Source organism: Lithobates pipiens, unplaced genomic scaffold (assembly GCF_037356315.1).
Source record: "Lithobates pipiens isolate NorthernLeopardFrog02 unplaced genomic scaffold, aLitPip1_a1.2 Scaffold_27, whole genome shotgun sequence".
Taxonomy (NCBI): Eukaryota; Metazoa; Chordata; class Amphibia; order Anura; family Ranidae; genus Lithobates; species Lithobates pipiens.
In genome coordinates, this window is record NW_027507788.1 from 107,246,949 (window position 1) to 107,261,560 (window position 14,612).

Sequence of the window (14,612 nt, forward strand, 5' to 3'; positions counted from 1 at the left end):
GGTTAATGACTAGACCATTTTTTTCCGATATGACATGGTGTTATTTTACCTGACAAGTACACGGTTGTGCAGAGCTGTACCCAAATAAAAATTGATGTATTTTTTCTCCCCACAAATAGAGCTTTCTTTTGGTTGCATTTGATCACCTCTGCGATTTTTATTTTTTGCGCTATAAATAAAAAAGAGACAATTTTTGAAAAAAAAACTAAATATTTTTTATTTTCTGCTATAATACATAACCCCAATTTAAAAAAAATAATAATAAATCGAATTTCTTCATCAATTTAGGCCAATATGTATTCTTCTACATATTTTGGTAAAAAAAAAAAAAATCCCCAAATCCCAATAAGCGTATATTGATTGTAGACGCTATAGCTTTTGCACAAACCAAACTATGGGATAGATTTATGTACTTATGTATTTTTTTTTTTTTTATTGTTTTTACTGGTAATGGCAGCAATCAGTGATTTTTAGGGGGACTGTGACATTGCAGCGGACAAATCTAACACCAGTGACACCAATACAGTGATCAGTGCTTTAAAAAAAAAAAAAAAGGAACGGTTAGTGCCGGTGTCCTGTCAAATACTGTCCCCTGTCGGATAGTGTCCGCAGTACACATGACTAGCCGATTCCGAAAATATCCGAAGATGAACGGAGCCTGCGCCGTGAGTCCAGGTTCAAGCCCCACCATCCAAGTGGACACAGACTTAGAATAAAAAAGAGCCGAGCGAAGTGAGATCGTCCCCGAAGCGTGGCAAGCAAAGTGAGACCGTCCCCAAAGCGTGGCAAGCGAAGTGAGACCGTCCCCGAAGCGTGGCAAGCGAAGCGAGCCCGCAAGGGGCCTTCTAACTATGTGCAGCCCTATGTCCACTTGGATGGTGGGGCTTGCACCTGGACTCACGACGCAGGCGCTGTTCATCTTCGGATATTTTCCAAACCTCCTTGTGCTTGCGCAGTACAGGCGGATGCTATTCAATAGGTGGCCATTTTTGGACAGAATACCGGATCACACAGGGGCGGCTTCAAAGTCACTCCCGACTCTAAAGCTGCTCCGTACAGTGCAAATTCAGCGTGCCTAGCAAAGTGACTTCTGTATAGAAAGCAAAGCAAGCCGCACTGAAGTTTCCCCAAAGTAGAACAGTAAACTTTTTCTAAGTCGGAGAGACTTGAGTCGCTCCTTTTAGAAGGGTTCCATTGTACAGAATGGAGCGCGACTTGTCAGGTGGCTAAGTCGCCCATCAGCTACTAAGTTGCCTGTCAGTTCGCTCCTGTGTGAACTGGCAGGGAAGGAGTTTACATCAGGGGTGATCAAAGGGTTAAGCGTGTTCCCTGAGAGTGTTTTCTAACTGTGTGGGAGATGGACTGACAGGAAGAACACAGAGATCAGTGTTCCTGCTTACAAAGAACAGAAGATCTCCATGTACTTCCCTGTCAGAACAGGGATCTGCTTTGTTTACATAGTAACAATTTCCCAATTTTCCTTTGGGATTAATAAAGTATTCTGTAGATCCCCATTCTGCCTCTCTGTGGAGCGATCGTAGGTCACCGGCGCACATCGGGTATGCCGGGCCTGCTGATTGTCTCCCCCTCTGTGCAGCGGGCACGCGCGCTCACAGTTTCTATCTCTTAGAAAATTATTCTTAGTAATTTTCTTGCAAAAAATACAGATTTTAACCTGTAAGCAACAAATGTCAGAAATAGGTTTAGGCATGAAAGGGTTAAAAATATACTAGACTACATGAAAAGTTTAGGAATTCCCATAGTAAAACCTACATATATGACTCTTTCTTTCAGTAATAGGAATTATAACCGTTGAGCTGTAAACTGTTTCCATGCCACTCTTTGTTTTACTGACTATGTTTAATCTTATCACACCATGAGAATAGTAACCTTTGCTCTGCATTGGTAAATATTTAACCCAGTAACTGAACAATCCTCTGTGTAAGGGAGAATAAATATTGTATAGCGTTTAGACAAATATAATTTAGGTGGGCAGTAGAGTGGCTTCGTAGTTAGCACTTCTGCCTTGCAGCACTTGGGCCATCGGTTCAAATCTAAACCACAACACTACCTGCATGGAGTTTGCATGTTTTCCCTTTGTAGGTTTCCTCCCACACTCCAAAGACATGCTGATTGGTAGACAGCTTCTGTCTAAATGTGAGGTAGGGACCTTGGATTGTAAGCTCCATGGGCACAAGGACTGATGTGAATGTACAATGTACATAGGTCTACAGGAACAGAGCACTGCATAAAGTGCCATCTAGTGGGCAGTTTTAAAAAAAAATGTCAGTAGGGAAGTAGATGGGCTCAGTAGGTCGGTGGACCGTGTCAGTAAGGCAGTGGACGGTGTCAGTAGGGTAATGGTTGGCGTCAATAGCAGTGCACAGTGTCAATAGGACAGAGGATGGGGGCAGTAGGGAGGTGGATGGTGTCAGTAAGTAGAACAGTGGACGATGTCAGTGGGGCAGAGGACGGTGTCAGTAGGGTAATGGTTGGTGTCAATAGCAGTGCACTGTCAATAGGACAGAGGATGGGGGCAGTAGGGAGCTGGATGGTGTCAGTAAGTAGAACAGTGGACGATGTCAGTGGGGCAGTGGACAGTGTCAGTTAGCAGCTCAGTGGATGTGTCCATGTGATGTGTGTGTACAGGGGGTCACAAAACGGCAGAATCTTCCCTCAAATGCAAAGCATAGCAGGGAAACACACTTTCCCATTTTCCCAAAGTGCTGATCCCCGCTGGCACTGTTCTCTCATCCATCCCTCTCCATGATACCCATCTCCACTCAGAATCATCCATCCCTCTCCATGATCCCCACCTCCACTCAGAATCAATCATTCTCATTCCTGTCCACAATGTATCCACATCCCCACCCAGAATCATCCATCCCTCTCCATCATCCTCATCCCCACCCAGAATCATCCATCCCTCTCCATGATCCCCATCTCCACTCAGAATCATTCTCATCCCTGTCCACAATGTATCCCCATCCCCATCTAGAATCATCCATCCCTCTCCCTCATCCTCATCCCCACCCAGAATCATCAATCCCTATCCCCACCCAGAATCATCCTCATCCCTGTCCACAATTTATCCCCATCCCCACCCAGAAACATCCATCCCTCTCCATCATCCTCATCCCCACCCAAAATCATCCTCAGAGGGATGTGGATAAGAGTTTCATTGCGGAGAGGGATGCAGATGATGACTAGGTGGGATGGCCAGTGGGTGAATTTGGTGGGAGGGCCCTGAGGAATGTTGGTCAGGCCTGGGGGGGGGGCTAAAGCTGTGTAAGGGACCTCAAAATTTCTGATGGCTGCCCTGCCCAAAAACCTAATTTTAAATCTACTCACAGTCACATTCTAAAACTTCTATCTAGCCCTGTAAATGGAAAAAAAAAAAAATAAAAAAAAAAAAAAAAAAAATCGCTATACATACCTTTTCTGAAGTCGATCTGGTCTGGTCTCCAGCGGCAGGTGCTGTGTGCAGGAGAGAACCCACGATTGCTGGGAAATGCCTGGGAAGTGAAATCACCCATAGAGTTACTATGGGGCTTTGGTTGTTGGCTGCCTCTCCTACACACATCAAAACCGCCATTGACAGCGTAGGACCGGACCGAAGCGGCTGCAAAAAAGGTATTCTAGCGATTTCTTTTTTACAGGGCTGGATAGATTCGTTTTGCAATGTGCCTGTAAGAAGGTTTAGAGTTAGTTAAGTTTTGGATGAACTTCTACTATAAGTAGGCTTATGCCACGTACACACGACCGGACTTTGACAGCAAAGGTCCGACAGAACGAATTCGCCAGACAATTAGATCGCGTGTGAGCTTCATCGGACCTTTGCGGTCCAAAAATCAGACGGACTTAGAAATAGAACATGTTTTAAATCTTCCCACCGGAACTCCGCCAGACCCAGTTCCTGTTGGGAAACACGATCGTCTGTGTGCTGGTCCCATAGACCAAGTACGATGCAAGGGCAGCTACAGAACCTGCCCATGAGAATGTTTCCAGCGCGATCCTATCCTGGTTCTCGGCTGCAGGGTACTGTACATCTCGTGCTCGCTGCAATAAGAAAAAAACATTTTCCGATTGCAGTGAGCGCGAGAGAGGAGGCGACAATGTCCCTTATGTCTGGTATGGATTTTAAGGGGAACCCCCTAGGCCCATACAGACCCTTATCCGAGCACGCAGCCAGGTCGGTCAGGAAAGGGGGTGGGGACAAAGGGGTAGGGACAAGCGAGCGCCCCCCTCCTGAACCGTACCAGGCCGCATGCCCTCAACATAGGGGGTGGGTGCTTTGGGGAAAGGGGGTGCCCTACGGCCCCCCCAAAGCGCCTTGTACCCATGTTGATGAAGACAAGGGCCCCTTCCTGACAACCCTGGCCGTTGGTTGTCGGGGTCTGCGGGCGGGGGGGCTTATTGGAATCCCGGAGCCCCCTTTAATAAGGGGGCCCCTCAGATCCCGACCCCCACCCTATGTGAATAAGTATGGGGTATGGTAAGTATGGATGCTCTCTCCCGCTGCAATGCTGTGTGCACGGTGCGCTACGACTTATATAGGCATGGGGCGGAGTCACTGAGTGATGTCACCCAGTGACCCCGCCCCTTATGAACGGCACAGTCCCAGCATTGCCCAGTGACCCCTGTCCCTTATGACAGCACAGTCCCAGCATGCCCTGGAACTGTGCCATCATTCATGCCTATACAAGTTGTAGTGCACAGTGCACACAGCATTGCAGTGGGAGAGAGCATTGTGTCAACATCGGAAGAAGACCGGAGGGAAGAAGTCGATGGAAAACACCAGGCCACCACTAGCAAAAGAGCAGAAGATAGAGGAGGAACCTGGGAGAAGAATCAGAGAGAGTGGGAGAAGAGGCCAGAGAGCGGAGGAGTCAAAAGAGACTCCCAAAGATGAAAGAGACCCCCTTATCTGCCTAATAAACTAATTTAAAAACCTGTCTAGTGTTTTTTTTATTGACATTTTTTTCCCCCAGGTGAATGGGTAGGGGTACAATGTACTCCATACTTATTCACATAGGGTGGGGGCTGGGATCTGGGGGGTCCCCTTATTAAAGGGGGCTCCTGGATTCCGATAAGCCCCCCACCCGCAGACCCCAACAACCAATGGCCAGGGTTGTCGGGAAGAGGCCCTTGTCTTCATCAACATGGGGACAAGGTGCTTTGTGGTGGGTGGGTCGCAGGGCACCCCCCTTCCCAAAGTACCCACCCCCCATGTTGATGGTATGCGGCCTGGTACAGTTAAGGAGGGGGGGGCACTCGCTTGTCCACACCCCCGTTCCTGACCGGCCAGGCTGCGTGCTCGGATAAGGGTTTGGTATGGACCTTGGGGGGACCCCCACACCGTTTTTTTTAGGGTAGGGGGTTCCCCTTAAAATCCATACCAGACGACGGGGCTTGCAAGATGTCAATCTCGCCAATAAAAGCGGCGAGATTGACTTCCTTTTCTAGTCCCGTACCTCATCACGTTCAAAATGAGCCGTCCGTGTGTGGGCAAGTCCATTCGTTTGGAAGTCCGTCGTAACGCCGTCGGACCTAGTCTGCCGGAAAGTCCGGTCGTGTGTGTGCAAGTCTGTTCGTTCAGAAAGTCCATCGGAGCTCCGCCGAAAGTCCGTGGGGAAGACCGTCGGACCTAGTCTGCTGGAAAGTCCGGTCGTGTGTACGCGGCATTAGACTTTATTTAATTATTCCCCTTTCATGCCACTGTTAGTTGTAATCAGGCCACGCCCACCGTCTGCCACAATGCGCTTTCCTTGGTGTGCCCTGGGTCTTTCACAATCCTAGCAACACCCCCACCTTCTACTGTGCGTTGGCAAACTTTATTTTTATATGGACTCAAAGAACAATAAAGTCTAACACTATATAGCTGGAAGACTGGAGGATAAACGTATATGTAATAAAGTCCAGGAATCTAGATTGAAGTGTGGTCAATGTCACTGTTCCATTGTCACTTATTTACTCTATTTTTATAATTATGTAATGATTTATCCTTGTTTGTGTAAATGAACATGTCCTTATTCTTAATGTGTTATACTGGTCTTTTGAAGACATTAAGCTCAATTTAGAAGCTTTAATGTGCTTTATGTGCCATAATGATCTTTATTTTCTGCCATTTACTTTTTAGCTCACTGCTGGAAATAATGATCATTATGGCAAATAATCATTATAGTTTAGTGCATGGAGTCTAATGTTATTTTCTACTGTAGTTTAATCAAATTAACTTTATTGAACAATTGTTTAAATGTGATCGGTCATGTTTCCATAGTAGAGGAATAATATTTTCTAGCAGAAAATCAGACAGAATAGATCCTTTGTAAGGTCAGCTGGGTGTAAAGGAAGAGAATCGTCCGTCATATCTATACAGGAATCTCACAAAAGTTACTACACCCCTCACATTTTTGTAAATATTTTATTATATATTTTCATGTGACAACACTGAAGAAATGACACTTTGCTACAATGTAAAGTGGTGAGTGTACAGCTTGTATAACAGTGTAAATTTGCTGTCCCCTAAAAAGAACTCAAACAGCCATTAAAGCAGAGGTCCGCAAAAAAATGGAGCTTCCGCTTTTCGGAACCCTCCCCCCCTCCGGTGTCACATTTGGCACCTTTCAGGGGGAGGGGGGTGCAGATACCGTCTGCTGGGAGACACATGGGTCCCAGAGACAGCAGGGACCATTCGGATTACGCAGGGCAACTTGCGCATGCGCAGTAGGGAACCAGGAAGTGAGGCTGGAGATGGCAGTGGTAGCATCCGAGGACTGAGGGATAGTTCAGCCTCAGGTGCCGACATTGCCGGTGCCCTTAAAAGTCAGCAGCTGCAGTATTTTTAGCTGCTGACTTTAAAATAAAAAAAAAATTATGTCTAAACTGCTTGCAAAACATAAGTGAGTACACTCCTAAGTGAAAATGTCCAATTGGACCCAAAGTGTCAATATACTTTGTATGGCCACCATTATTTTCCAGCATTGCCTTAACCCACTTGAACACGGAGTTCAGAGCTTCACAGGTTGCCAGTGGAGTTCTCTTTCCCTCCTCCACGAGGACATCATGGAGATGGTAGATGTTAGAGACCTTGCGCTCCTCCACCTTCCATTTGAGGATGCCCCACAGATGCTCCAAAGAGTTTAAGTCTGGAGACATGCTTGGCCAGTCCACCACCTTTACACTTGGCTTCTTTAGCAAGGCAGTTGTCATCATGTTGGAATACTGCCCTGCGGCCCAGTCTCTGAAGGGAGGGGATCATGCTCTGCTTCAGTATGTCATAATACATGTTGGCATTCATGGTTCCCTCAATGAACTGTAGATCCCCAGTGCTGGCATCACTCATGCAGCCCCAGACCATGACACTCCATGCTTGACTGTAGGCACTCCTCACTCCTGAATAGTGGGCGAAAAGCAATACAAAAATGAGGGTAAAGCACCACTAAAAATAGCAGCACTTTACCGGTGATGCCTGGATGCTGCCAGTGTGAAAGTGCCCTAACAGTTTTTTGAAACTGTTGAATTGATGGGTTTCTGCTTTAAAGAGAACTGATCACATATGTACTTATGCAAGAATAAGAATAATTGTGTGAGTTCATGCATGTAAATTGCTTTACCATGGGTGAGCTGACTTTATCACATTATATGTATATTTGCTATTTTATTTTACGTCACAAACCGAGTATAAAGGTGTACTCACTGTAGGCAATCCACAAGGTGCCTGAGCTCACAACACCAAAATTCCAGCTTGGTTGACAAACCAAATTACTCAGCACCATGCCTTGGCCTGCTGCAAGAGGTGGGCTTTAGCATGGTACACATTCATCTGTTCACTATCCATACCTGCTGGGCACAGAACTCTGATGGGTCACCCAAGCAGGGATCGCTATGGTGATGCCTGGTACAGTGTAAAAACAGACCAACGGGGAGTGGGGACAATTAAACTTGGTCATAGAAAAAGGCAACGTGCCTAGTGTGAGTTTGCCTTGGGACTTCGGCCTCTTTGAGGCAAACCAGAGATGTTTTTTTTTTGCCGGCACCTGATCTCACATTCTGTAGGCTCAGAAGAGGATCATTGTTTGAGGTCAAGCAGACAGGCAGCAATGATCAGGCTTTCGGTGATCTCTGACCTCCTTACACAGGCTGGAGTGGTAGAATCAGGCAAAGTATTTAAAGCAAAGAAAAGAGGCAAATATATCTCTTTCATAGTTAAGCCTCCACAGTTCTAATACGTTAAGCCTGATTATGCAGATTCTTGCATAAGCCTAATCATGGCAGGTTCCCTTGAATCATTTCTTGTGAAAAGCGATACGGGAGGTGTTTTCCTGTGAGCAGGCACCTTTCTGCTGATATGTCTGAATTGCATGTATGTAGTAAGGCAATACTCCACTATACGGACCCTCTCTAGAAATTTCCAATCACCCTGTATTAGGGGAACTCCCTGGCAAAAACACATCTCTGTAATATTGTCCCTCAATGCAATGATACTGCTCTGAATGCTCACTTCAGTGTGTTAAAAAAAATAGTTTCAGCTGTGTTATTAAAATCCATGTAATGGAATGGATGTAGTGGTGGTAATACACCCCCCCCCCCCCCCCATAACATTTACAAATCCTTAAAGCGAGTGTAAACCCTCACATAGACCCAGCGATGACATAAATCCCCCTATATAAGTTGTACCTTTTTTGTTTATCCCCAGTCTTCTCTTCGCTACATCTGTTCAAGGTCCAACATTTATAAAGCTTGCCTGAGCTGTCAGATAAAAAGGGGGCGAAAACGTAAGTTACACTCTGTAGAGCTCAGTGAGGAGAGCTCTGAGAGCTGATTGGAGGGAAGAAACACACTCTCCTCCACACAGGAACAAAGCTGAGGCTGTCAATCACAGGATGTGTGCTGGAGCTCCCTCCTCTGTCACAATTTTTTCTCTTGGGGTCAGGAAAACTTGTCAGAAGTGACTCATGCCGATAGCAGAGGAACAACGCAGTAGACAGAAATTACACTTTAGTGCACTTAAAGCGGAAGTAAACCCATTGATTTAACAGTTTCAAAAATGACCAGTTAAACTTACCGGTAACTGTGTTTCTGGGAAGTCTTCCAGGACGGCACCCTGAGAGATGACTGGTCCACCTGACAGGAAACACAATCAATCAAAGAGGTTAAAAGCCCCCGCCCCTCCCCGTGCTCCTCAGTTGTGACAAAGTATTGACCCACACCAGTGCACGAGAGTGAAGAAAACCACACCACACCACCACACTCTATACCTTAATTTATACCTAAAGAGAACGGGTGGGAAGTAGGCCTGCCGTCCTGGAAGACTTCCCAGAAACACAGTTACCGGTAAGTGTAACTGGTCATTTTCTCAAGTCGTCTTCCAGGACGGCACCCTGAGAGAGGAGCAAGTAGCTCAGGCCTACCTTAGGGCGGGACAACCGCTTGCAGGACCTTCCTGCCAAATGCCAGATCCTGAGGGGACAGTAACTCCACCCTGTAATGCCTCAGGAAGGTGTTCTGGCTTGTCCATGTAGCGGCTCTACATATCTGCTCCACTGAAGCTCCGGCCCTTTCTGCCCAAGAGGTTGCCAGAGATCGCGTGGAATGAGCTTTCAGGTCCCTAGGAACTGCATTACCTGACTGCTCATAGGCTAAAGCAATGGCATGCTTAATCCATCTAGCTATGGATGCTTTGGAGGCTTGTTGGCCCTTCTTTTGGCCAGAAAAATTAACTAAAAGATGGCTGGACCTTCGAAACTCCTTAACTTTTTCTAAGTAGGATAATAAACAACGTCTGACGTCCAGACAGTGAAAAGAAATTTCCCTCTCATTTTGGGGATTATTACAAAAGGAAGGTAGCACTACTTCTTGAGTCCTATGGAACCTGGATGCTACCTTAGGGAGGTACAGGGGGTCCTGCCTAAGTATAACCCTGTCCTCAAATAAACGAAAGTATGGTTCCTTGACTGAAAAAGCCTGAATATCGCCTACTCTCCTGGCTGATGTAATAGCAAGCAGAAAGGCCAACTTAAAGGTGAGAATCCTGAGGGGGATCTGGTCTATTGGTTCAAAGGGGGGCCTTGTTAAGCCCTCTAACACCAAGGTAAGATCCCATGGTGGGAACCTAGACACCTGGACAGGGGACAACCTCTCTCTGACCAAAAGGAACCTCTTGATCAGAGGATCTAGTGCCAAGCGTCTCTCCAAAAAACAGGATAAGGCTGCGACCTGTGCCTTAAGTGTCTTGGTTGCCAACCCCTGCTCTGCTCCATCCTGGAGAAACTCCAGAATGGCCGGGATCTCTTGCTGTGAAGTCCCTCTCACCTGACACCAGCGAGAAAAAATCCCCCAGGTCTTAGCGTAAATACGCCTTGTGACTGGCTTTCTACTAAGGAGGAGAGTATCCACTACTCTGTCCGACAGGCCCTTCTCCCGCAGGTTCTGCCTTTCAAGAGCCAGGCCATCAGCCTGAAGAAGCTGGGGTCTGGATGGAAAACTGGACCCTGAAGGAGAAGGTCGCGCCGAACAGGAAGGTGTAATGGCGGGGCTATGGACCAACCCTGCAGGGTTGGAAACCAAGCTCTCTTGGGCCACCAAGGGGCTATCAGAATCAGGGCGCCTTCCGAGAGAAACAGCTTTTGAAGAACCCTCGGAATTAGCCCCAGGGGGGGGGAAGGCATAGGCCAACCGGAAGTCCCAAACCTGGGCCAAGGCGTCTATCCCCTCTGAGCCCCCCTCTCGGGCAAGGGAAAAGAATCTCTTTACCCTTCTGTTCTTTCTGCGGGCGAACAGATCTATCTCTGGATCGCCGAACTGCCGACATACCAGGGAGAATACCTCTGGATTCAACTCCCATTCTCCCTGAAGAATCGGCTGACGACTGAGATAGTCTGCCTCTACATTCAGGGACCCCTTTATGTGGACTGCGGAAATGGAGATAATCCGATGCTCCGCCCAGCCCATGATCTCTAAAGATAGAGCCAGTAGAGTTGGAGATCTGGTGCCCCCCTGATGATTGACAAATGCCACTGCCGTGGCGTTGTCTGATAGGACCTGAACTTCCTGGTCCTTGATCCTCCTTTCGAAAGCCTTTAATGCCTAAAGTTCTCGAAAATTTGAGGATGTCTTTCTCTGACTCATGTCCCAGGAACCCTGGGCTGTTAGATCCTCCAGGTGGGCCCCCCACCCCCAGGAGCTTGCGTCTGTTGTTATCCTGAGCGGCTGAAGCTGACTCCAAAGGAGACCCCCCTGAAGCCTCTGAGGGTGAAGCCACCAGTGAAGAGAATCCTTTACCTCGATCGGAATGGCCACTTCTACTTCTAGAGAAACCCCTTTCCTGCCCCAAGAGGAAAGGAGGAAGTGCTGGAGGGTCCTGGAGTGCAGCTGTGCCCAAGGAACTGCTGGGATAGCTGCCGTCATCAGGCCCAGCACCCTCATAATCCCTCTGTATGAAGATGTCTTTGCCTCCAACAGAGAAAGGACCGCTGAAATTATACCCTCTACCTTGCTCTGGGGTAGAACTAACTTCTGTTGCGCGGAATCCACCAGGAATCCCAGATACATTTTCGTCTGGGCCGGAATCAGTGAGGATTTTTCCTTGCTGATGATCCATCCCAGGGATTCTAAGGTCTCCACTACCCTGGCTAGATCCAAAAGGAGCTGATCCCGATTCTGATTGTAAATCAGAATGTCGTCCAAATAGGGAATCAGCGCTACTTCCTGGAGATGCAGGAAGGCCACTACTTCTGCCAGGATCTTTGTAAAAACCCTTGGACTGGATGCCAGCCCGAAGGGGAGGGCCGCAAACTGCCAATGCTGAACTCCCTCTGGAGAGGCAATTGCAAATCTTAGGAAGACCTGATGGTTCTGAAATATAGGGACGTGAAGGTAGGCGTCCTTTAAATCCAAGGTTACCATGAACACGTCCCTGAGAAGGTGTCTCCTGAGAGAATAAACACTCTCCATGTGGAACTTCTTGTACCGCAGGAAGACGTTGAGATGCCTTAGATTTATGATGAGGCGATATCTTCCTGAGGGCTTTGGTACCACAAATATGTGGGAGTAGAACCCCTGACCCTGCTGGCCCTCTGGAACAGGCACTATGACCTCCTGCCTGGCCAGTTCTTCTATATTCTGTAGGACTCCTGCTGCCTTGCCAGGATCCCTGGGAAGGTGAGTCAAGAGAAATTTGGTGGGAGGAGGGGAAAGAAATTCTAATCTGTAACCCTCTTTTATGATCTGTAGAATATGGGGGCTCCGAGTGACCCTTTCCCACTGAGGGACAAAGTGGGAAAGTCTTCCCCCCACTGGAATGTCATTTGGAGGTCTTGTCGCCTGACTTCTGGCTGGAAAAGAGAATGCCTGACTTCTGCTTGTCCTTCCCAGCCCCCCAACGTCTATTAGGGGAGACCTTTTTCTCCGAGAAGCGGTTCTTTGCCTGGGGGCCACGAAAAAACCTCTTCCTATCCCTCCTCGGTTTAGTAGGGAATTTCTTCCCCTTTTCGGTCGACCTAGCAAGGGCTTGGTCTAGGCCAGCACCAAAAAGGAGGGAACCCTCAAAAGGGAGGCCACATAGACGGGTCTTAGATGAGCCATCCCAAGTTTTAACCCATAGGGCTCGCCGAGCCGAGTTTAGTAAGGCACCGGACTTGGCGGTTGTGCGCACCGTCTCCACGGCCGCATCCGCTAGGTATGCAACAGCGCTGCCTACGACCTCCAATGAATCTAAGACCTCCTTAGACTTGGAAGTCTGGGAGATGTGGTCTATCAGCTTAGAGATCCACATGTCCGCATTTCTAGCGATGCAGGCTGAGGCCAACGCGGGGCTCATAGCCGACGCGTTGGCCTCCCAGGCCCTGCGCAAAATAGTTTCTGCCCTCCGATCCATCTGATCCTTGATGTTCCCAGTGTCTTCAAAGGAAAGATCGGATTGTTTAGAAACTTGTGCCAGGGAGGCGTCTAGCCTAGGAGTCTTGAAAAACTTCTCCTCATCCTCCTCAGTAAAGGGGCATCTACGCTTCCATGTTTTGTACTTTAGGAGCCTCTTCTCCGGATCCTTCCACTCCCTTAAGATAATATCTTTGAGTGCAGGATGTACCGGAAGAAACCTGGTCTGTGGTTTAATTAAGCCCCTATACATTTTGTCTTGGGCAGAGACCTGTGCCGTGGGCTCTTGAATCCCTTCAGAAGCGTAAACCGCCCTCAGTAGTCCCTCCATGTCATCGGCTGAAAAGATATGCCTGCTAGACCTGGAGTCCTCCCCCTCATCCTCCTCCTGGCTGTCCAACACACCCTCGTCCGAGAATCCCTGCCCATGGGATTCGGACTCATCCTCCTCCTCTGAATCCTGAGACTGGAGATACCTTGGGTTGTCTGCCCGCCGTCTAGACCCCCTAGAGGAAGCGGAGCCCTCCTGGGAGGAGGCGTCCTTGCTGGTGTGAGCCTCTGAATCCCTAGACTTAAGGGAGGACTGAAAGGCTTTCAGAGTGGACAGCATCTCAGTTTGTACTGTGAGAAACTTCTCCATTATCTGAGAGGTTTCCTTCCCTGTCAGCTTCTGTATACATTTAAAGCAGAAGGGTTTAGGATGATCTGGGGGTAATCTAGCATTACAGTTTCCACAACGCTTAGAGCGGGTGGAAGATTTCACGGGACGGCTGGCAACCCCAAGGGCAGTGGCATCGTCCCCTGAAACAAAAACATACAGGCATTACAATACAGCACTGTACCACCCAGAGGAGAAGAGTTGGGGTACCCTCCCCCATCTAAACCTCCAGCGGCCGGTCAGACTCACCCCCTGTGGTCTCCTCCATGGCCATGGACCCTGCGGGTCTCTCCTCACGTTCCATGCTGCTGGCACCAGTGAGCTTCTTCGGACAGCTAACACAGGCGAAGGCAGCCGGTCTGTGGGAGAAGTGGGCGCCTGCTCCTCCTGGATTTATGTCCCCGATTTGGCAAATCAGCTGTGAGGCTGAGGCTGTGGTTACCTCCATGCTGATACGGCCACCATTTTGCTGTAGACAGGAAATGACCCGAACTCTGAGCTCACTTCCTGTTCTGTGGAGGAAGTGATGTCATTCCTCCACCAAGCTCCAGGAAGATGGTGCCAAACCTCCCCAGAAAGCTGAGCACCTCTGCTGAAAAGGGGAGATACTGCCTCCAGCTGCACCAAGAACCCTCTGGATTGCTGGACCTGGAGTCTTCAGAGAGATACCCTGAGCCAAAAGGGACACCAGGCTCCTTTTCTGCACGGCCACCGCACAGGTAAGGAGAGGAGAGGAAAATTGGCCCCTGAAGTTCTGGGTACACCACTGTACCCAGGGTCCTTCAGCGCTCAGGGGGGCTCTTCCAGTTTCTGCTGCCCCCCCTGAGGAAAATATAGGGGAACCCCCCAGGAAGGATGAGAACATCCTGCCAGACCCAGAGGCTTCCCAGGCATTTGGTCTGGCTCCCAGGGGGAGACCACCAGCCCCAGGCTTCGGGTCTAGGAAAAAATAACAAACGGTTTCGCTGTGGGGAAACACAATCAAAAACTGAGGAGCACGGGGAGGGGCGGGGGCTTTTAACCTCTTTGATTGATTGTGTTTCCTGTCAGGTGGACCAGTCATCTCTCAGGCTGCCGT

The 14,612-nt window shown here is 48.5% G+C and overlaps 2 protein-coding genes across 2 annotated transcripts in view; both read right to left on the reverse strand.

Moving 5' to 3' along the window:
* The window catches only part of LOC143934056 (myosin-10-like), a 297,595-nt gene that overhangs the window by 274,902 nt on the left and 8,081 nt on the right, over positions 1 to 14,612 (reverse strand). The gene's annotated exons all lie outside the window — the stretch shown is intronic.
* Positions 11,455 to 14,533, reverse strand: LOC143934055 (uncharacterized). Its single transcript, XM_077457323.1, has 2 exons — positions 13,784 to 14,533; positions 11,455 to 13,677 (listed from the first exon to the last, which is right to left on the reverse strand). Exons 1-2 carry the CDS (start codon positions 13,980 to 13,982, stop codon positions 12,305 to 12,307), a joined length of 1,572 nt encoding a protein of 523 aa, XP_077313449.1. The 5' UTR covers positions 13,983 to 14,533; the 3' UTR covers positions 11,455 to 12,304.